This window comes from Nicotiana tomentosiformis, chromosome 1 (genome assembly GCF_000390325.3).
Source record: "Nicotiana tomentosiformis chromosome 1, ASM39032v3, whole genome shotgun sequence".
Taxonomy (NCBI): domain Eukaryota; kingdom Viridiplantae; phylum Streptophyta; class Magnoliopsida; order Solanales; family Solanaceae; genus Nicotiana; species Nicotiana tomentosiformis.
The window spans coordinates 140,341,269-140,365,958 of NC_090812.1; the positions used below are offsets into that span (position 1 = coordinate 140,341,269).

General features: G+C 39.5%; 1 protein-coding gene across 1 annotated transcript; it reads right to left on the bottom strand.

Annotated features, from left to right (window-relative positions):
* Positions 1-558: 558 nt before the first annotated feature.
* Positions 559-22,434, bottom strand: LOC104110119 (RGS1-HXK1-interacting protein 1). Its single transcript, XM_070191846.1, has 8 exons — positions 22,141-22,434; positions 19,217-19,283; positions 18,312-18,389; positions 2,484-2,536; positions 2,202-2,338; positions 2,064-2,128; positions 1,285-1,343; positions 559-1,162 (listed from the first exon to the last, which is right to left on the bottom strand). Exons 1-8 carry the CDS (start codon positions 22,339-22,341, stop codon positions 1,073-1,075), a joined length of 750 nt encoding a protein of 249 aa, XP_070047947.1. The 5' UTR covers positions 22,342-22,434; the 3' UTR covers positions 559-1,072.
* Positions 22,435-24,690: the final 2,256 nt, after the last annotated feature.

Genomic DNA, 24,690 nt, shown 5'->3' on the forward strand with positions numbered 1-24,690 from the left:
TCATACATGTCCTTAATCACCCTAACATAGGCAACAACTACACCTCTAGCCTCCAAACATCTCCACAAAACCTCCCTCGAAACTTTATCGTACGTCTTTTCTAAGTCGATGAACACCATATGCAAGTCCTTCCTCTCTCTATACTGCTCCATCAATCTCCTAACAAGGTGGATGGCTTCTGTAGTCGAACGCCCCCGCATAAACCCGAACTAGTTCCCGAAAATAGACACTCTTCCTCACTCTTAGCTCTACCACTCTCTCCCAGACTTTCATAGTATGGCCAAGCAGCTTGATACCCCGATAATAATTACAATTTTGGACATTACTCATGTTCTTGTATATAGGAACCATCGTGCTCCACCTCCACTCTTCGGCCATTTTCTTCGTTCTAAAAACGATATTAAATAACCTAGTGAGCCACTCCAAGCCTGCCTTGCCCGCATTCTTCCAAAACTCCACCGGGATTTCATTGAGGGCAAAAGTAAACATTTTGCAAACTTAAAGAACAATTTTGGATCTTGTTCATTTTCATTTTTATTTTTTTAATGGATCCGTTAGTGAAAAGGGATAAAAGTGAACCTTTCGCAAATCATAGGGCAAATATTTGCCAGTTTTATAACAGCAGGGACAAAGAAAATGCCCAACTATTAACAGAAGGTAAAAGTGTCCCTGGACAAATAATACATGGGCAATTTTGGCCTTTTACCGAAAAAACTGTTTACAACCCAAGAAATCTTGTCGAACGGCAATGGGGTGGCTCTAAGAAATTTAGCTAACCAAGGCAATGAAGTATAAAAAGATGAGTATATCGAATTCCTGAACGAGACAGTGCATCCACCAAATATCAGGAAGGTTTCATTAGCAAGCGCCAAATGATGCAGAAAGCTTATTGCTACACATTTCCTGACTAGTAAGATTTCCATAAATTGCAAACACTTTTTGTGGACGAATCAAATGTAAAAAGCTCTAATCCCACTTCCCCATCACACCTTTGGGGGGGGGGGGGGGGGGGGGGCGCAGATGAACTGTTCATCCATATGATATAGCCCTCCTCAATACTCATCCTAAGTCCTCATATAGGAACACCTAGTTCAGAAACCTTGACAATCCTTTTGTCAATTGCAGTCCTTTGTTGACGTAGATGCGACGCCATAGAAGCAACCTGAGTGACATACTCAGATAAGGATGAGGACTTTCAATGCAGATATAAATCAAAACTAGATAGTAGAAATTGATGAAACAAGTGAAATTGAAGACGAATATCAGTTCGCCAAGAGAACTCACCTCTGCTCGTAGCTTTAAAGCCTCTCTACCCGGAATTTCCCGCAGCACATCCATCAAATCTATCAGTTGAAAAAAAGGAAGTTGCATTAAGTTTTTCATTGACACCAACAAAGAAGTTGTCAGCTTTACATGGATTTCGAAATGAAGTTTCCAGAAAATCCATCCAACTTCCTATACAATTCTTTACACCACGAAATACAAATGAAACAAAAAATCATTGGTTAAAGGAACCTTTTCTTTACATAAAAACACAAATGAGGCCTTGATTTTCCTTTTGTTTCAAGTTTTTTGATATAAGGACAGGAGTTGCATTAATAAAAGGTATCTTTTCAAAATACAACAATCTAAATCAACTACATCACTAAGCAGATAACAAGATGCAGAGCAATCAACTGTTTTTCAGTTAAAGCAAACCAATAGATTTATTCACTACATCTGCCTCCAAACTGAAAAACAGGTATTATTTGGACAATGCCTCCTAATAATGCCTGGTTTCTTCCGATACAAGTGCAAACAATATGGGAGCCATAATTTGGAAAGATAAAAGTTAATTCATTTAGCAAAGCAATACCTAGTTTTATCCAAAAACTCATGCTTTCATGTACTTGGATGGCAAATCTTCTGTAAATAACTTGCTTGCTAAACCATAACTCCATTCAAGAGAAAGGTTTTACGTCGATTGCAGACTTATGTAACAAACAATGAGAAGCAGTGGGTAACGGAGGAAATGAGCAAAAGCACTTATTCGTAAAATAATAAGGAAAATAGGGTACACTAACCAGCAGCTTGAGCTTCAACCTTGTAGACAGTTTTTCCAACACTTTGGATCTGATTTCCAGCATCCCTAAGAATTTTAAATAATCAAATGCAGAAGCTACAGAAATAACGATACAAACGAAAATGCATAAAAGACATACATGAGCTCAGACAGGCCCCTTTTCATATCCTTTTCAGCGAGAGCCGCTCTTTCAAGCAGCTTTTTACTCTCTTTTTTCATTAAGTCAACAGACAGGCTCAACTCTTTCACATTCTTCTCAGCTTTACTAAACTTAGCCTGAAAAGTTGAATTACTGCCTTAATCAAATTGAAAAGGAATGACATATATGCAGGACAGAATCATGTAGCTTCTTGGCCAGAGTTTCATATGAAAGTTTTAGCACAAAAGGCATAATTAACTCATAATATTTTTAGCAGACTACCTCTTCACTCTGGAGACGGCCCAGTGTTTGACGAAACAGAAATCTTCTAGGTCCTGCGGGAAGAGGTCGTTCAGCTCAGCGCAGAGGATAGCTTGATATTAGTTACCAAACAATGTGCCATTATTTTAACTAATGCAACTAAAGAATAAGCATCTTTGGAGGAAAACAAAACAAAAGACTTAGAAATGCACATGCTTGTCTATGGATCCTAAACTGATCTCTTGATTTCTCAAAATTGGCAACTCCTAATAACAAGAATCCATCTCGCTAGATGATAAATCAAATATTATTTCAAGGACAAACTCATCTAAAGAAACCAGGCATTATTTCAAGGGCAAACTCATTTAAAGAAACTAGGTATTATTTCAAGGGCAAACTCATTTAAAGAAACCAGGCTTAAATCATCCAACATTCACCCTCCTTAATGACATGATTCTCAAATTGTTTTAACAAGAGATAATTTAGTTAAAGCAGATGACTAAGTTTGGGGTAGTGTCGGTGCTGCAAGAAAATTTTCGTGACTTCACTTTTTTTTCCCTGGGAAGGGACCACAATGTGATCCCTTTCTGGACTGAAGTTGCATTACAGAACGATTTGTAATCAACGGACGTGGCTATAAGAGGTTGTGTCTAGAAACAAGCATGAGAAGGGAAATAGCAAACAGCAAAAGATGGACCCCACTAATCGAATTCTCTTTTTATCAAAGTAAATTTTGTATGCCAAGAAAAGTAAGCGAAGCGAATTCAGAGTTACATATCCAATTCTGGATAAATGACCATGGGGACAGAGCAGGATGAAGAGGAGAACATCATGCTGAATAAAGATTTAGGCAGATCTAGCATGTCACTGTGCATGCCTACGAAGCACAGGACAAAAATATCCATACGAGTGAGAACATAAACCATTTATTGGTACAATCCAAGTAAGCAATAGAACTCTGGTAGACGGCATTGGCATTTACGTGGATATTGTGGAGTGAGAAAAAAAAAGAGAAGGTATGAAAAGTTTTGTACAATTTAGGACTAATCTTTTGCTTTTAGTCACTTTTTGGTGCAGCCAATAATTGAGAAGTATATTTTAGTGTAGGTTCTCTATTATTTTGTATGTCACCAGTACAACGGGTGTTTACCCACACCATCAATCAAATTATTGTTTTGACAAATGTGAGAAAGCACGGGAGAAAATATGTTATCGATATTAGATGAAGAATACAATACAAGAGGTCCTTATTTATAGCTATACACTACAAGAACTTATTACTCCTATTCCAATGTGGGACAAGACTATATACATATCTGTAAACTAACACTCCCCCTCAAGCCGGTGCATACAAATCATATGTACCGAGCTTGTTACATATATACCCAATACGAGGACCAGTGAGGGACTTGGTAAAAATATCTCCAAGCTGATCATTCGACCTCACAAACTTTGTAGCAATTTCTCCTGAAAGTATCTTTTCTCTGACGAAGTGACAATCAATCTCAATGTGTTTAGTTCTCTCATGGAACACCGAATTTGATGCAATATGAAGGGCAGCTTGATTATCGCGCACAAGTTCCATCCGACTGATTTCACCAAATTTCAACTCCTTGAGCAATTGTTTGGTCCAGACTAGCTCACATGTTGCCATAGCCATTGCTCGATATTCTGCTTATGCACTAGACCGAGCAACTACATTCTGTTTCTTGCTCCTCCAAGACACCAAATTGCCTCCTACTAAAACACAATATCCAGACGTAGAACGTCTATCAGAAGGTGATCCTGCCCAATCAGCATCTGAGTATCCAACGATCTGCTCATGACCTCGATCCTCAAACAGTAATCCTTTGCCTGGAGCCGATTTTATATACCGAATAATGCGGACAATTGCATCCCAATGACTATCACAGGGAGAATTCATAAATTGACTTACAACACTCACATGATAAGAAATGTCGGGTCTAGTCACTGTGAGATAATTTAATTTACTAACCAGCCGCCTATAGCTTGCAGGATCGCTAAGCGGCTCCCCCTGTCCTGACAGAAGTTTAGAATTCGGATCCATCGGAGTGTCAACAGGTATGCAACCTATCATCCATGTCTCCTCAAGAATGTCTAAAGCATATTTTCTTTGAGAAATAACAATACCTGAGCTAGGCTGAGCAACCTCAATACCTAAAAAGTACTTCAATCTGCCTAGATCCTTAGTTTGGAAGTGCTGGAAGAGATGTTGCTTCAGATTGGTAATATCATCCTCATCATTGCTAGTAATAACAATATCATCAACATAGACTACCAGATAAATACATAGACTTGAAGCAGAGTGCCAATAAAACACAGAGTGATCAGCTTCACTACGAGTCATACCAAACTCTTGGATAACCGTGCTGAACTTACCAAACCAGGCTCGAGGAGACTGCTTTAGACCATAAAGTGACCGACACAGGCGACATACAAGATCACGAGACTCCCCCTGAGCAACAAAACCAGGTGGTTGCTCAATATAAACCTCATCCTCTAGATCACCGTGAAGAAAGGCATTCTTAATGTCCAGCTGATAGAGAGGTCAATGACGAACTGCAGCCATGGATAGAAAAAGGCGGACTGATGCGACTTTAGCCACGGGAGAGAAGGTATCACTGTAATCGAGCCCAAATATCTGAGTATATCCTTTGGCAACAAGACGGGCCTTAAGTCGATCAACCTGGCCATCGGGACCAACTTTGACTGTATAAACCCAACGACAACCAACAGTAGATTTACCTGAAGGAAGAGGAACAAGCTCCCAAATACCACTTGTATGTAAAGTAGACATCTCGTCACTCATTGCATGTCGCCATCCTGGATGAGACAACACTACACATGTAGACTTTGGGATGGAAACCGAGGACAAAGAAGATATAAAAGCATAATGGGGAGATGACAGACGATGATAACTTAAACTGACATAATGAGGATTAGGATTAAGTGTGGTCCGTATACCTTTCCAAAGTGCAATAAGTGTACTAGGAAGAGACAAGTCCGCAGTAAGAGCAGGGTCAAGTGCAGGACAAGAACCAGTTGGGCCTGATGTAGGGTGCGGACGACGATGATAAGTCAAGAGTGGTGTTCTTGTGGCTGGGGATCTAGGAAGAACAACACTAGACTCCTCAATGATTGGTATGGGTGAAACTTCTGTGGTCGAAGTGGAGGAGGAGCTATAATAAACTCCTCAAAGGTCGGTATAGGTAAGACCTCAGATATATCATGGTGGTCAGCAGAGGCAAAGAAAGGTTTAAACTCAAAAAATGTGACGTCACCTGACATAAGGTACCTATGAAGATCAGGTGAATAACAACGATATCCCTTCTGAACACGAGAATAACCAAGGAAGACACACTTGAGAGCACGAGGAGCTAACTTATCTTTCCCAGGGGCTAAGTTACGAACAAAACACGTGCTCCCAAAAACACGAGGTGGAAGAGAGTATAACGGTGAATGGGGAAACAATACTAAATGCGGAATCTGATCCTTGATGGGAGATGAAGACATCCGATTAATCAAATAACAAGCTGTGAGAACTGCATCGCCCCAAAAACGCAACGGAACACGAGATTCAATTAAAAAGGGGGGACCAGTCTCAATAAGGTGCCTATTCTTTCTCTCTGCAACCCCATTTTGTTGAGGGGTATAAGGATTCTTGCCAACGTGCTTGCTTTGGACTTGGCTTTTTCTGTGTCTTGAAAAATGTATTGGCTACATTATCCGTTCTCACAACGAATTTAGTTCCCAACAAATACACCCGCCAAGTCTGCAAGCAATGGATCACAGCAACCATTTCCTTTTCATGAGCCGAATATCTTTGCTCTGCTTCATTCAACTTCCTGCTTTCAAATGCCACTGGGTGGCCTTCTTGAACCAACACACCTCCAACAGCCTTGTCAGAAACATCGGTATGAACTTCAAAGGGTAGTTCAAAATCTGGAAGCTGCAAGATAGGTTCCGAGGCAATGGCTTCCTTCAACAGGTCAAATGCACCACTGCATATCTCAGTCCATGCCCACCTAGCATCCTTCTTCAACAAATCCGTCAAAGGAGCAGCTTTCTTTGAATAACCCGCAATGAATTTCCGATAATAATTTGATAACCCGGGGAAAGATCTCAATTCTTTCACTGAATTAGGGGCCTGCCATTCCACAATGAGTCGCACCTTTTTCGGGTCCATCCTCACTCGTTTCTGGCTCACCAAGTGCCCCAGAAATTTAATCTCATGTCTAGCAAACTCACACTTCTCCATCTTCACATAGAGTTGGTACTCTCTTAAACGAGACAACACCCTTCTCAAGTGTGAGATATGTTCATCCAAGGTCCGACTGTAGATAACAATGTCATCTAAATAGACAACCACAAAGTCATCCAAGTACTCATACAGCACATCGTTCATCAGGTTGCAAAAAGTAGCAGGGGCATTCGTCAACCCGAACGGTATAACAAGGAATTCATATGAGCCATACCTTGTAACACAAGCAGTTTTTGACTCATCACCTTCAGCTATCCGTACTTGCCAATAACCAGACCTTAAGTCAAGCTTTGTGAACCAACAAGCCTTGCTTAACCTATCCAACAGGTCCTGCACCAACGGAACTGGGTATTTGTTCTTCACAGTCACTTTGTTCAATGCCTTGTAATCAACACACATCCGAAGCGACCCATCCTGTTTCTTTTGAAATAAAACAGGTGCACCAAATGGAGCTTTTGATGGCTGAATTAATCCCGCATCGAGTAACTCGTTCAGTTGTTTCCGTAATTCAGCCAACTCTTTTGGCACCATCCGATAAGGAGGTTGAGCAGGGGCCGCAGAACCTGGCAACAACTCTATCTTGTGATCAATAGTCCTCTGTGGTGGTAAATTTCTAGGCAATTCTGGCGGCATCACATCAGCAAAGTCGCTCAATATTGGAGCGACACAGTCCGACACTTCAACCTTAACATCAGGTTTCACCTCGACCATCGAAGCAAGGAAAGTCTTATCTCCCCTCTTCAAACTTTTTTCGACCATCATGGCCGAAACTAATGAAGCCTTCTGTTGAGTATCTTCCTTCCCATAAGGATGAACAACTTTCACAAAACAGGAGCCATTTCATGCAATATCATTACTCCGTCCAAGTGAGGCATTGGAACAAAGCGATTTTTTCGCATGAAGTCGATTCCAAGGATCACCTCAAAATCCTCCAGTGGAATCACCATCAAATTTGCTTTCCCAATCAAGTTCCCAATTGACATAGGAACATTGTAAGCCATACCCACAATGGCTTGGCTTTAGCATTTACAGTTTTCATGTAAGAGGGACATTTACTCACATTCAACCCATACTTTTGCACCAATTTCGTCGAGACAAAGGTGTGAGTAGCTCCGATATCTACCATTGCTATTACACTCTTTTCCCCTAGTTTCATTTCAATGTGCATCAGCAAAGAATGAGGGTTGGTCTCGTTGCCTGTAGCATTAAGCAACGCCATGACATTTATCAGTCGCAAATGGTTCACCAAGGCAGCAACTTCTCCACCTTCTCCTTCCCGATTATTTTCTGATGCAAGCAAAGCATTAACCCGTTCCCGATTTGGGCAATTTTTAGCTAGACGAGATCCACCGCAAATCCAGCAACCATCGCCCTTTTTGTTGACGTTGCCTCTAGTTCTAGCAGATCCGTCAGCAACAACCTTGCCCTTTTCCACAAATTCTTTTCGGACTTTCTTCCTCCATTCCCCTTTCTTCTCTACCTTTTTCTTAGGTTTTGAAGTAGAAGGAATTTCAAAAAGAATTCGGGTATTGCGGTAATCCACCAATGAATCTGCTGCAGCAATCGCACACGGGAGGTCCTTCACGCTCTGCCTCCTGAGTTCATTTTGTGCCCATGCTTGCATTCCAGAAATAAAATTATGCAACATGTCCTCCTCTGACATGTTCTGCATATCCAACATTAAGGAAGTAAATTCATTAATATAATTACGAACTGCTCTTGTTTGCCGCAGACGTTTCAAGCGATCCCTAGCTAGCCAAGAGGCGTTGCTAGGTAAGAACTGGTCCTTCATTTCCTTCCGGAGTTTCTCCCACGCATCAATTTTTGGCCTGCCCGCACTTTCATCATCGACCATGCGAGTTCTCCACCATAGTTTTGCATCTCCCGTTAGTTACATGCTTGTTATGGTTACCTTCTCTCCGTTTGGAATCTTGGCAGCAATGAAATATTACTCCATATCCCATAGAAAATTCTCCAGCTCTTTTGCACTACGCGCTCCACCAAATGCCTTTGGTTCTGGGATCTTCACCTTAGATCGTTCTTCATTGCCTCGGTCAGGAACAACCAAGGTCCTTCGAAGAACCGCAATTTCTAAGTTGAGAGTTTCATTCTTCTTCTTAAGATCCTCAACTTGAACATTCGTGGCCTGACGTGCTTGTTGAATAGTTTCACGAAACTGATTCAACCTTTCCTTTAGACGATAGATCTCAGTAATTAGATCATCCAAATCTAAAGGATCGTCAGTCACTCCCATAAGTGCCTCCAACTTTTGCACACGTTCTCGTAAGTCTGCATTGGATCCACCAGCCATGATCCTAAATATCGGGCAACGCTCTGATACCAGTTGTTACAGGGTCAATTTTTCGCAACTAACTCTGCACAGCAGCAGCCTAACACTTAAGCTACTCAGCCTTACTTTTCCCACACTTAGAATTATTTCAGACTTTATGAAACGAAAGCAACACACACAATTACGGGTAAAACACCCAACCTTTTATTTTATCTCGCAGAATATACAAAGGACTCTCTGTTGGAAAGGCTCACAACTGACTTGATGCCTTAACCAACGAACTACAACACCTATAAATAGGGGCTGCACTGGCAGATTACAAGGGGCAATTTACAAAGGGGCAAATACATTATAGTGCTTGTCATTATCAAGCACTATCAGCAAACACTTAGTCATATAATGGAGCACTTCCACGAAATGGTCTCTCTTCTGCACTAAGCCATATTGGTTGGAGCACTAAGCCATGTTTTCTGGAGCACTTCCCACGAAATGGTCCCTCCATTAGCACCTTTGACCCACTGCAACATGTCTTGCTCACAGATTTACCCACCCTTTGTCTCTTCCTTGCCTTGCTTTGTCATTTGATCATGCATCGCACATCAGCTTATGACAATGTCTTCGTCACAGCCTTGTCGTCCCACTGATCCATTCGCATGCCTGGGACAAAACGTCATGCGTCTGCCATCGTCGTCGCACATACCCAAGGTTGCCTTGCCATCACTCAAAGAACCTTGCCTAACTGACCTGCCCAAGTCCGTGCACCTGACTTAAGCACACTCTCAGCTTTGTACATTGTTTATCAATCCCACACGAACCCATGTCAAGGCGCAATGTACAAACCCTTGACACTAGCTCCATCCGTCATCCGTCACGTCTCAACATTAGGGGCTAACAAACCACCACCACCCCTAATGTTGGGAAGCAACCTGCACAACCAGCGGCGATTGTACAACAAAAGACTGGGGGTAAATGTCCAGCCGCTTACCGCTATGGTTTGGATAGACAAGCTTTGATCAAAGAAGCGACAGATAGCTTGTCAAAAGCTCAGCGAAGAATGAAGAAATATGCCGACAAAAACAAGCGCCCTTTGGAGAGCAAAGTGGGTGATAAGGTGCTGTTAAAACTTACTCCACAGATTTGGAAAAAGATTGACAACCGTGTCAGGCATCGAGCCTTGGTTGCAAGGTATGATGGTCCTTTTGAAGTTGCTGCAAAAGTTGGGGAAGTTGCTTACCGACTGACGTTGCCGGAAAGAATGAAAATACATCCGACTTTCCATGTGAGTTTAGCCTTATATTGAAGATCCTGAAGATCCGGGCAGACACAAAACTAAGAGAGCTCCTCTTGAGATGCGCACTCAGCATGAGGAAGAAATTGAGAAGGTGCTTGACCACCGGGTTCTTGGGATGCATAAGAAAAATAGGCGGACGGAATTCCTGATTCAATGGAAATGAAAGCCCGAGGCAGATGCGACTTGGGAAAAGAGTGCTTCATTATGGCAATATGAACAGCAAGTAGAGGACTACTTGAAGTCAGCCTCGACGAGGACGTCGAGTTCAACTAGTGGGGGTGGTTTGTTAGCCCCTAATGTTAAGACGTGACGGATGACGAATGGAGCTAGTGTCAATGGTTTGTACATTGCTCCTTGACATGGGTTCGTGTGGGATTGATAAACAATGTACAAAGCTGAGAGTGTGCTTAAGTCAGGTGCACGGACTTGGGCAGGTCAGCTAGGCAAGGTTCCTTGATTGATGGCAAGGCAACCTTGGGTATGTGCAACGACGATGGCAGACGCATGACGTTTTGTCCAGGCATGCGAATGGATCAGTGGGACGACAAGGCTGTGACGAAGACATTGTCATAAGCTGATGTGCGAGGCATGATCAAATGACAAGACAAGGCGCGGAAGAGACAAAGGGTGGGCAAATCTGTGAGCAAGACATGTTGCAGTAGGTCAAAGGTGCTAATGGAGGGACCATTTCGTGGGAAGTGCTCCATTATATGGCAAGTGCTCCAGAAAACATGGCTTAGTGCTCCAACCAATATGGCTTAGTGCAGAAGAGAGACCATTTCGTGGAAGTGCTCCATTATATGACTAAGTGTTTGATGATAGTGCTTGATAATGACAAGCACTATAATGTATTTGCCCCTTTGTAAATTGCCCCTTGTAATCTGCCAGTGCAGCCCCTATTTATAGGTGTTGTAGTTCGTTGGTTAAGGCATCAAGTCAGTTGTGAGCCTTTCCAATAGAGAGTCCTTTGTATATTCTGCGAGATAAAATAAAAAGTTGGGTGTTTTACCCGTAATTGTGTGTGTTGCTTTCGTTTTATAAAGTCTGAAATAATTTTAAGTGTGGGAAAAGTAAGGCTGGGTAGCTTAAGTGTTAGGCTGCTGCTGTGCAGAGTTAGTTGCGAAAAATTGACCCTGTAACAATTGGTATCAGAGTGTTGCCCGATATTTAGGATCATGGCTGGTGGATCCAATGCAGACTTACGAGAACGTGTGCAAAAGTTGGAGGCACTGATGGGAGTGACTGACGATCCTTTAGATTTGGATGATCTAATTACTAAGATCTATCGTCTAAAGGAAGGGTTGAATCAGTTTCGTGAAACTATTCAACAAGCACGTGAGGCCACGAATGTTCAAGTTGAGGATCTTAAGAAAGAGAATCAAACTCTCAACTTAGAAATTGCGGTTCTTCGAAGGAGCTTGGTTGTTCCTGGCCGAGGCAATGAAGAACGATCTAAGGTAAAGATCCCAGAACCAAAGGCATTTGGTGGAGCGCGTAGTGCAAAAGAGCTGGAGAATTTTCTATGGGATATGGAGCAATATTTCATTGCTGCCAAGATTCCAAACGGAGAGAAGGTAACCATAACAAGCATGTACCTAACGGGAGATGCAAAACTATGGTGGAGAACTCGCATGGTCGATGATGAAAGTGCGGGCACGCCAAAAATTGATGCGTGGGAGAAACTCCGGAAGGAAATGAAGGACCAGTTCTTACCTAGCAACGCCTCTTGGCTAGCTAGGGATCGCTTGAAACGTCTGCGGCAAACAGGAGCAGTTCGTAATTATATTAAGGAATTTACTTCCTTAATGTTGGATATACAGAACATGTCAGAGGAGGACATGTTGCATAATTTTATTTCTGGAATGCAAGCATGGGCACAAAATGAACTCAGGAGGCAGAGCGTGAAGGACCTCCCGTGTGCGATTGCTGCAGCAGATTCATTGGTGGATTACCGCAATACCCGAATTCTTTCTGAAATTCCTTCTACTTCAAAACCTAAGAAAAAGGTAGAGAAGAAAGGGGAATGGAGGAAGAAAGTCCGAAAAGAATCTGTGGAAAAGGGCAAGGTTGCTGCTGACGGATTTGCTAGAACTAGAGGCAACGCCAACAAAAAGGGCGATGGTTGCTGGATTTGCGGTGGATCTCATCTAGCTAAAAATTGCCCAAATCGGGAACGGGTTAATGCTTTGCTTGCATCAGAAAATAATCGGGAAGGAGAAGGTGGAGAAGTTGCTGCCTTGGTGAACCATTTGCGACTGATAAATGTCATGGCGTTGCTTAATGCTACAGGCAACGAGACCAACCCTCATTCTTTGCTGATGCACATTGAAATGAAACTAGGGGAAAAGAGTGTAATAGCAATGGTAGATATCGGAGCTACTCACACCTTTGTCTTGACGAAATTGGTGCAAAAGTATGGGTTGAATGTGAATAAATGTCCCTCTTACATGAAAACTGTAAATGCTAAAGCCAAGCCATTGTGGGTATGGCTTACAATGTTCCTATGTCAATTGGGAACTGAAATGGGAAAGCAAATTTGATGGTGATTCCACTAGAGGATTTTGAGGTGATCCTTGGAATCGACTTCATGCGAAAAAATCGCTTTGTTCCAATGCCTCACTTGGACGGAGTAATGATATTGCATGAAATGGCTCCTGTTTTGTGAAAGTTGTTCATCCTTATGGGAAGGAAGATACTCAACAGAAGGCTTCATTAGTTTCGGCCATGATGGTCGAAAAAAGTTTGAAGAGGGGAGATGAGACTTTCCTTGCTTCGATGGTCGAGGTGAAACCTAATGTTCAGGTTGAAGTGTCGGACTGTGTCGCTCCAATATTGAGCGACTTTGCTGATGTGATGCCGCCAGAATTGCCTAGAAATTTACCACCACGGAGAGCTATTGATCACAAGATAAAGTTGCTACCAGGTTCTGCGGCCCCTGCTTAACCTCCTTATCGGATGATGCCAAAAGAGTTGGCTGAATTACGGAAATAACTGAACGAGTACTCGATGCGGGATTAATTCAGCCATCAAAAGCTCCATTTGGTGCACCTGTTTTATTTCAAAAGAAATAGGATGGGACGCTTCGGATGTGTGTTGATTACAAGGCATTGAACAAAGTGACTGTGAAGAACAAATACCCAGTTCCGTTGGTGCACCTGTTGGACAGGTTAAGCAAGGCTTGTTGGTTCACAAAACTTGACTTAAGGTTTGGTTATTGGCAAGTACGGATAGTTGAAGGTGATGAGTCAAAAACTACTTGTGTTACAAGGTATGGCTCATATGAATTCCTTGTTATGCCGTTCGGGTTGACGAATGCCACTGCTACTTTTTGCAACCTGATGAACGATGTGTTGTATGAGTACTTGGATTGACTTTGTGGTTGTCTATTTAGATTACATTGTTATCTACATTGTATATCCTTTGGCAACAAGACGGGCGTTAAGTCGATCAACCTGGTCATCAAGACCAACTTTGACTGTATAAACCCAACGACAACCAACAGTAGATTTACCTGAAGGAAGAGGAACAAGCTCCCAAGTACCACTTGTATGTAAAGCAGACATCTCGTCACTCATAGCATGTCGCCATCCTGGATGAGACAACACTACACCTGCAGACTTTGGGATGGAAACCGAGGACAAAGAAGATATAAAAGCATAATGGGGAGATGACAGACGATGATAACTTAAACTGACATAATGAGGATTAGGATTAAGTGTGGTCCGTATACCTTTCCAAAGTGCAATAAGTGTACTAGGAAGAGACAAGTCCGCAGTAAGAGCAGGGTCAAGTGCAGGACAAGAACCAGTTGGGCCTGATGTAGGGTGCGGACGACGATGATAAGTCAAGAGTGGTGTTCTTGTGGCTGGGGATCTAGGAAGAACAACACTAGACTCCTCAATGATTGGTATGGGTGAAACTTCTGTGGTCGAAGTGGAGGAGGAGCTATAATAAACTCCTCAAAGGTCGGTATAGGTAAGACCTCAGATATATCATGGTGGTCAGCAGAGGCAAAGAAAGGTTTAAACTCAAAAAATGTGACGTCACCTGACATAAGGTACCTATGAAGATCAGGTGAATAACAACGATATCCCTTCTGAACACGAGAATAACCAAGGAAGACACACTTGAGAGCACGAGGAGCTAACTTATCTTTCCCAGGGGCTAAGTTACGAACAAAACACGTGCTCCCAAAAACACGAGGTGGAAGAGAGTATAACGGTGAATGGGGAAACAATACTAAATGCGGAATCTGATCCTTGATGGGAGATGAAGACATCCGATTAATCAAATAACAAGCTGTGAGAACTGCATCGCCCCAAAAACGCAACGGAACACGAGATTCAATTAAAAAGGGGGAGCAGTCTCAATAAGGTGCCTATTCTTTCTCTCTGCAACCCCATTTTGCCGAGGGGTATAAGGACAAGATGTCTAATGAATAATTCCTTGAGAAGTCATAAACTGCTGAAACTGAGAAGATAAATATTCTGAGGCATTATCACTGCGAAAAATGCGAATAGAAACGCCAAATTGGTTTTTGATTTCAGCACAGAAACTCTGGGATATAGAAAACAGCTCAGAATGATCTTTTATTAAGAAAAGCCAAGTACATCTTCAATAATCATCAATAAAACTAACAAAATAACGAAATCCCAAGGTTGAACTGACTCTACTAGGACCCCATGTATAAGAATGAACTAAGGAGAAAACAGACGTTACATGACTCTCAACACTACACGGAAAATAGGCTCGGGTATGTTTCCCAAGTTGACACGACTCACAATCTAATGTAGACAAACTAGGCACCATCTTCTGAAATTTGGATAAACTCGAATGTCCTAAACGTCTGTGGATTAGGTTTCGAGGATCTGTAACTAGACATGTTGTGGAAGGACTGAGTGAGTTAAGGTAGTAAAGGCCTTCTGATTCACGTCCTGTACCAATTGTCTGTCCCGTACTGCGGTCCTGCATAATAAAAGAATCGTCAATAAAATATATACCACAATGGAGGGCACGAGTCAAACGACTAACAGATGCAAGACTAAAAGGACAGCCAGGGACATAAAGAACGGAATCTAGGGTGATAGAAGACAAGGGATTAGCTTGTCCAACTCCTTTTGCCTTAGTTTGACATCCATTGGCTAAAGTAACAGTGGGAAGAGACTGTGAATATACAATATTTGACAAAAGTGATATATTACCAGAGATGTGATCAGAAGCGCCTGAGTCCATAACCCATGGTCCAAGAGTACTAGACTGGGAAACACAAGCAAAAGAATTACCAGTAACAGAAGTATCAGTCTGAGCAACCGAGGCTACTTGTGGAGATGTCTGCTTACTTGCTCGATACTGAAGGAGCTCATTATATTCTTCTTTAGATAAAGAAAATCCCTGGTTACCTGTAGTCTCGGTCTGAGCAATGTAAGCATTTTTGGGTGGACGACCATGTAAGGAATAGCACATTTCACGAGTGTGTCCAAGTTTGTGACAATAAGAACACTTGGGTCTAGATCTTCCAAAACGACCTCCTCCTCGTCTATTCTCCATAGTTTGAGATGCCCGAACATCCACTGTCTTTGATGCGAGAACAGAGGAATCAAGTATTTGTGATGAGATCGCTGGGTGACTTGGTGTTGCAGCAAGGCGGAGTAATCGAGAAAATAATTCATCAACTGTGGGGACAGTCGGACTAGCCAAAATCTGGTCGCGTACAAAATCAAGATCATTAGGAAGTCAAGCGAGAGTAAGAACTAGAAACATCTTCTGTCGCTGCTCTTGTTGTTTTTCAACACTAGCAGAAACTGCATCAACTTCTCAAATTCCTCCATGATTGTCTGTACTTGACCCAAGTAAGTAGACATATCTAATTCCTGCTTCTTTAAGTTTGTCATCCGCGATATCACATCATAGAAGCGAGATATGTCATTAGTGTATAAGGTGCGAGCCTTTGCCCAAACCAAATAACATGTTTGGAATGGACGAAACAAGGGCATCAACTTGGAATCAATAGATCGCCACAAGATGCTACATAACTGAGCATCGATCTTTGCCCAAAGTGCTATCGCCTTTTCATCTCTTTCGCTAGACTGTTTGATTAGATGATCTTGAACACTTTGACCTCTACACCACAACTCGACAGATGAAGCCCAAGCTAAGTAGTTTGAACTTCCCATTAAAGATTCTGAGGTAATCATAACACTAGAGCTTCCAGAACTCATGTTTCTAGACCCAAAAACATCAAATCCCAAAGACATCATTGCAAATTATTACCAAATAAGAGACAAATCAACTGTAATCCACTGAAACAGAGTAAGGAAACACTGAAACAGAATAAGGGAATAATGTAGCTGTCGGAATCTTACTGTAGCTGCCGGAAAAAACTCAAAGTGGTTGGAATGAAATGAAAACAGTAAGGGTAGGATCGGAATTACCAGGCGACCCAACTGTTCTGAAGGAAGTTTTTCAAAAAATGACCGGAAGTGGTCGTACACGTCGGTGCGTGAGCTTCTGGTGGTGCATGGGGGCGCGTGAGGAGGCTGATGCCGGAGATTTTGACTGGGGTTTGGTCGTCAGACAATGACGACTCTTGTGGTAGTGTTGGATTTTGCACAACACCGACGGAGACAAAGAAGACACAAACAGCCTTGAAAAAGTCGCTGGAAAAAGACTTCCGGTGACTGATTTCTCTTCCCGGAGTCGCTGGAATTTATGCACAGCGATAAATCTCTCACGATTGCTCTGATACCATGTGAGAAAGCACGGGAGAAAATATGTTATTGATATTAGACGAAGAATACAATACAAGAGGTCCTTATTTATAGTTATACATTACAAGGACTTATTACTCCTATTCCAATGCGGGACAAAACTATATACATATCTGTAAACTAACAACAAATATCAAATCAGTACTAATCCCAGTTCTATACTTTTGGGGCGTTATATAGTTTTGAAAGGCGGAGATAATGTATTTTAAGCAATAACAATAATTTAAAAACAAAAATCCTTAACTAGGAGATAAAACACAATGGACCAACCTCATAAGCAAAGAAGAAAAAGAAGTTGCTCACACTTTAGGCAAATGCATATGTTGGGACTATTTTTCAGTTATATCATGTTATATTAGAATGAGACATTTATGTTGTGTAATCTTGGATTTGTTTTCCTATCTGTCATTTTGGTGACTGGCCAGTTTAGTTGATTTGTTTCTTTATTATAACGGCGAATACTGATAAGAAAGCAAAGAAAATATGAACAAAGTACAAAAAGAAATTTTCGACAATTACAAAGCTACTACTACTTTTTTCAGTGAATTGTTCGCACTTACGAGCTGAAGGTGCGCAAATTAGATCTCTTATATCGATCTACATACAATGACACATTCGCTAAACCTCAACATTAAATACAAAAAGAAAGTGAAAACAAAACGCAAATGCTACCTATTTCATGCATTGTTTCCTGAAATTTCAAAATATCACAAAAGTTTGTCACTATGTATTAGAGATGGGCTCTAAGCAAATCAAAGACTTGTATCCTTTATCCCCCACCTCTCTATTAATTTCAGATAAACGACTAATAGCCTGTATGGCCAAGCTTTTTTTTGGGCCAAAAGTGCTTTTTTTTTTGCCAAAAGTGCTTTTTTCAAAAATTGAGTTGTTTGGCCAAGCTTTTAGAAAGAAAAAAAGTGTTTTTGAGGAGAAGCAGAAGAGTTTTTGAGAAGCAGAAAAAAGTAGCATCTTTCCAAAAGCACTTTTAATACACTTAGAAGCAATTTTTAAAAGCTTGGCCAAACACTAATTACTGCTCGAAAGTGCTTTTCAAATTAATTAGTCAAACACAAACTGCTTATCAGTACTTTTGAGAAAGACACTTTTCAAAATAAGCTGATTTTAGAACCTTGGCCAAACAGGCTATAAGTGATACCTAATCAGTTCCCAACAGATTATAGGTGAGAAAATTTAAAGTAAAAATAAGTACATCTATTACCTCGCATAAGGAGGAGGCTAGCAGCAATACCAATTCCCCCAGCCATAGCAGGGTGCTCTCTCGCAGTTACCAACTCATCTGAAAGGTTAGATTGAAGTAAGGCGTTTATAAGAGAAAAATCCATTTACCAAGTTAATCTCTAAATCAAATTCTTATTATAATATCAATAAAGTCACAATGGTCTTGTCGAATTCTGAAGGGCAACAATAAAAAGTAAGGATACTAAGGAACAAAGGAGATAAAACATTCACACATTCCTTTTTATTCCCTCGGAAAAGTAAAGAGTACATTGAATGAAGTACAGCAATAAAGGAAGAAACTAGAAACTAGCCAAATCTAAAGGCTAATGAAGGCTTACACAAAGAACAAAGAAAACTGAAATACTAATCAGCTCCTTGAACAGCTTTTTCCTTCCCAAGGTAGCACGCAGAGCCACTTTATCATGTTCATCAGTAAAGATTCTCCCTAAAGCATCGACTACATTTTTTTTAATTGCAATGACCCCCTATCAAGCAAAGCGGTCTTCATCTCAAAATTTCTTATAGATTTACCAATGCTGAATGCCGACTCCCAGCCATGCCAACGAAGATTCCTTGCTGGAATAAGACATCGCCCGATAGATATTGAAGAAAGCATAGAGCGTAATGCAAAGATCATGCAACATCTCAAAATGGAGATTCTCTTCATACAAATATAGCAGGAAATCATTTACATTACATGTATGAAAAGGCAAGTTTGTTGAAGACTGGTAGCATCTACAAACCATGAGGGTTCACTTGTTTTTGAAAATATGTAACAAAAGCTCATTGACCAACAAATGATGAATGACATTCTATTTACAAGGCGTTCAGGAGGATAGAAGCATAATAGTCCATAATAACTATAAGAAGGCAACTGCAAGTTACCTTTAATTTTCTTGAAGAAAACTTCTTCATATGTTGTATACTGGGCTTTTATCTTTGGCATAAAATCCTGGAACACATTACTTATAGATTAGACATGCCAAAAAAGATAAAATAACATGGAATGATTTAGATGGAACTCTGGAAAAAATGGATTTTAGGCCTAACTCAACCTCAAAAGCTATTTGATGAGCTGACGATTGCCGAAGACAATATAAGGAAACAACAACTCATTCTCTCAACCAATGTAGGACCGGTGTTGTCAAAGGCTCACATAAAGGCACATTTAAGCCCTGAAAAAGTAGGTGCAAATCAATTGTGTGCTTCGTTTGCTTAGGTGGTGCTTTACTTTAGTGTTGGCACTAAGTTGTGCACCTCATCCCCACGGGCTCCGTCTTGAAGAGTGTGTTGTTGAAAGAGAATTATTTCTTCTAACAGTAATTTTTATAATTTTTTGTCCAAATAATTGTTGTTTGTGTTTAATAGTTATTATTTTTGAACTACATATAATTTTTTTTAATTGTTCACACACAATTTTTTACTTTTCTTCATCAGAGCACATGCTTTATATGCACTTTGTGCTTAAAGCCTTGACAAATTTCAGCACTTTTTCTCAAGTTTGGCCTTTAATAACATTGAGTGGGATATCTAACACCTGCGCAACCCCCCCCCCAAAGCACCTCAAAAACATCTTGTGCGTGGACAATGTAATATGGGAGCCTAACACTAGGAAAAGCAAGAACTTGGACAGATCTGGTTCCGATACAATGTGAAGAAAATAGACCTTGGGAATATTTCAACCTCAAAAGTTAATCCATGATGTGCGGACTACCCAAGACCATCTAAGGAGACAACGGTACATGCACAAATATGAGACATTATAACAGGTACATTAAATACTTGGACAACCTCCCATGGAAAATATAACAATAGAAAGAGCAAATGAACCACTTCATCAACTCCCATTTCTTTCTTTCCTTTTTTTTTCTATCCTTAAGAGTAAACTCCTCAATTTTTCCATCTAGTTTGTTCAGAAAGCATGGAAAAATAAGGGAGGTGGATTCAATGTTCGCGCAGGCTGCCAAAGAAAAGCTTGAAACATGAAAGCGCTAATCCTGAATTATTTTAATGAGATTAGCGAGCTTGCGTAATTATTCAGTAACATGTTAGCCTATATGCATTTATTGTTCTTTTCAGTTACTCTGTTTAGGTTCCTTATGTAACACTATGGTTATAATAATAAATGCTCTACTCTGGATAAGTGAACTTTTTCCAATAACGGAACAGAGCCACTAGTAGTTACGGTCTAGCCGGTCAAGTCATTCTTCTTGTAAGGCAACGTATTGGAAGCAAGTAGCTGGCATTTGGTAACAGAATTTCTTTTTGGGGACTTCAAGATTGCTTCCTGGAGTCTAAATTATAAGGAGGTGAACTTCAGAGAGGGTAGATCATTTGCTTGTTAGCCTCAATTTTCCTTCCTGACATTTAAAGATTTGGGAGTCATAGTGGCTTTGTGTATCAGCTCATTGTCACATGTTGTTGGCTGAAAACGTTAAAGCAACTTTAAGAAAGAAGAAGAGGAGATAACTTTCCTAGCAGCTTGATGCTGAAAAGCTCATGACATAACTTCATGTTCTTCCGCACTCAGGTAATAGGGAGTTTTCGGGTTTTCTACACAACTGCTCAGAAAGGCCTCTTCAATCATCCACATTACATTCTTTCTGACGGTAAACTGCACAGTTTTCTAGTTTGAGATGTGTTAACTATCTAAAATGAGCCTCTGGAATTATTCGTTCCCTTTTATATCAAGCCAACTTAAGGGTGATAGTTTGACGAAGTACCCACTGGTTTATTTGTTCCATTCCTACTGTATATCTCCAGTGAAATATTCCAAAGCAATTCAGCCCGCCCAACAAGAGGTCTCTCAAGAAAATGGTAACCCTTCAAACTTCTTTGAGGACAGGCCTTGACGTAATGGTAGAATTGCTCTTTGGGGACCTATAGTTCACAAGTTCAAGGTGCAAAACAGCCTCTTTGCAGAAATGAAAAGGGAAGGCTGTGTACTGTAAACCCCCAGTCTTGCCATACCACCATCCTAGCACGAGAGCACTTCGTGCATGCGGTAAGTCCATTTTAATCCTTCAAACTCCAGCAACATAACTCTAAATTACGGTCCTTGCGAAGCTATAAGGCTTCAAATTAAACCATTTATCTTCTACCTGATCAGTTATCTACATTCAGTTTAGTTTTAGTGCTACAACTGAGAGAGGAAACTTGCAAAACTTTGCTAAGAAGGGGGAGAGAAATTTCAAGTGAAAAGTTGCACAATTGTACCCCCACAGCGCCAACTAATTTGCCTGATGGACCAGTATCAGAATACCTAGAAGAGCTCTCACGAGAAAATCATGCAAATAATAATTTATTGACAAGTACCAATTATCAACCCCTCAACTCCAGCAAAGGAACTATAAATTAAGGTTATTGCAGATCTGTAAGGTCTCAAAATTAAATAATCTTTCACAACCTTGAAGACACTGACATTTGGAGCTGAATTTATCTAGGTTCTACACTTGTAAGTCCTTTATCCCATACCATTTCCATTAATGGGATACAGAGGGACGGAGCTACCCTTGTTCGAGTGGAGTCAATCGAAATCCCTTCGCTAGAAAAAGACACTACGTAGATAGGTCAATTTTTTTAAAATGTTTATATATTATATGTTGATTTCACTCGGCTTCTCCACGGAGGATACATACAGCAATCCTTAACATTTTAAATATTCATATCTGGAAGAATATGAGATCCCAAATGAAGATACAGTAAACACAAACAAATCCAAAAATAAAAAGCAGATATGATATTCATCGCATTACTAGAAAACCCGGGCTAGAATGAAAAATTTAAAATGGTAGGGTTAGTACAAAAACCTGAAGAGTGCGGAGGTGGGTGGAGGAAGTATATTGGATGGAACGGGCAGAGCGTAGGGCGGAGTCAGTAGACTCTTGTACTGTGCGAGGCAGATCCTCTGAGATGTAAGAGTGCCATGCTTTATCTTTGTTTTGCGAAGGCAAAGGCGGCGATGATGATGAGGGATCGATGTCAATAGCAGGAGGGGCTTCTTCTCCCATCTTCCTCGTCGATTTCAGCTACTCCGGCAGTACGGATACACGAAACAGAATGGCAAAGGAAAATACTAATTGACAAATGTTGCCAAGTTTTATTGCCTTTTTTTCTTATTACTGTTTTAATACTGATGTCTTTTTGAAATTAATTGGAATTGATGTATTTACTATTATAGTAATTATATATTTTAATAATTATACAATAGTAATTACGATAGTGTAATTATAAGTGTACTGTTTGGTTACACAAGTATAATTATATAATTAAATTAAATTTTAAATAAAGTAACTATCAAAACTAAAAGTTAATGTGATAAATATATGCCTATAAATAATTTTTTATAAGTATAAATGATATTAGATTTGGTATTTAAGATGCATATTTTTCTTTGAATATATATATTAATTAGTAAACATATAGTTATAATAATATTGTAAAAATAATTTATGTATATTTTTAAAATTAATAATATTTAGTTTAATTAATTATAAAATATATGTTTTATAAGAACATCGTGGAATGTATGTTTGATAAAATAAATTAATATTTATAAATATAATGCCATAATATTATTTAAATGTTTGACAAAACTAATCTACCAATTCTAGCTAAAACATAAATAACATGCAATGTGAAATAACAAGTCAATACTACTAAAACAAGTAAATTGGAACCATAAATATAACACAATTTCAAAATCAAAAAAAAAAAATAGTTTAACATATGTCAAATTCTAACATAATAAAAATAAGTTCCAATACAATTTAAGATTGTGAAACATAGTAAGTTTATAACATCATTCAACAATGAAATTCTACTTTAATGACATCACTCATTATATCCCAAGTTTGTTAATGACTCATTATTTATAATATTAGAATAATAACGCAGTTACGGTAAATGAAGAAAATAAAACAAATAAGAAATAAAATATACGAGCAATTACATGAAATCACAAGAAGTAAGGTAGAGAAATAAAAGATAAATAATGTACAAATATATATATAAAGAAATTAAAAAGTAAAAAAATAAATAAAAGAATTAAAATAATAGAAAAAAAGTTGTGAAAAAAATAAATTAAAATTAAAAGGAAAGAAATCAAAAAATAACCTTATAATTACATAGTGTAATTACCGTAAATTCTCACCTCCCCTTTGAGAATTGGAGAGTGTAATTAAGGATGTGTTTGGTACGACGGAAAATATTTTCCGAAAAAAAAATTTTAATTTTTTCATGTTTGGTTGACTTATAGCCCGTTTGGCCAAGTTACCAAAATCAGCTTATTTTGAGAAGTATTTTTTCTCAAAAGTATTTTTCTCAAAAGTACTTTTGGTGAGAAACAATTTGTGTTTGGCTAATTAATTTGAAAAGCACTTCTGAGCAGCAATTAGTGTTTGACCAAGCTTTAAAAAACTGCTTCTAAGTATACTTTTCTCAAAAGTGTTTTTCAAAAAAATGCTTTCGGAGAGAAGCTACTTTTTTCTGTTTTTCCAAAGTTGCTTCTCTTTTTTCCTTTCAAAAGCTTGGCCAAACACCTTAATTTTAGAAAAAAGCATTTTTGACAACAAAAAAAAAGCGTTTTTGCCTCAAAAGAAGCTTGGCCAAACATGCTATTAAATGTTTTGGAAAATATTTTTCTCATAAACTCATTCTCCTTCAATTGGAGAAAAATATTTTTCCTATCAAGAAAAGGAAAAATATTTTCCAAAACTCCTTGTCAACCTTCCACACCCTATTCTCCATCCCCACCAACCCACACCCATACCTACCAAACCACCCCACACACACACCCACCCAACCCCCCAATCCTACCCTAAATAAAAATATTATTAATAGTACTTTATTTTCATGTTATAGATAGACTTTTTTTTTTTTTTGCATTTCAACAAATGAGTATTTTTTACATGATATAAAAAAGTATTTTTTTCATTTCAACAAAACAAAAGTACTTTCTTTTCATAGAAAAAGTATTTTATTTCATTTCAACAAGAAAACGTATTTTCTTTTCATGATGTAAAAAAATATTTTGTTTTATTTCAACAAAATGAGCATTTTCTTTTTCATGATGTAGAAAAAGTATTTCTTTTATTTAAATAAAATGACTATTTTATTTTTATGTTGTAGCAAGAGTACTTTCAAGTGTATTTTTTTTAAGTTATGGAGTATAAATTTTAACATTATTTTTGCGTAAAAAGTAAAGCAACACATTAGTTCATTTAGGGTTGTGTGTATTTTTAGAAGAGTAATTAAATACCTTGAAGAAAATAGAGTCATGAAAACGTTTGGTTGGAGGGGGGTGGAAGGGAGGGGGCGAGCAAGGAAACATGGGGACTTGGGGGAAGGGGGTAAGGAGA

Bases quoted from the DNA above. Each gene is read 5' to 3' on its own strand.
- LOC104110119 (XM_070191846.1), bottom strand. From the start codon at position 22,341: ATGGGAGAAGAAGCCCCTCCTGCTATTGACATCGATCCCTCATCATCA. The intron at 2,339-2,483 runs GTAGTCTGCTAA...TCAACTTTTCAG, and splicing joins GCCGTCTCCAGAGTGAAGAG to GCTAAGTTTAGTAAAGCTGA. The intron at 2,129-2,201 runs GTATGTCTTTTA...TAAAATTCTTAG, and splicing joins AGGGGCCTGTCTGAGCTCAT to GGATGCTGGAAATCAGATCC.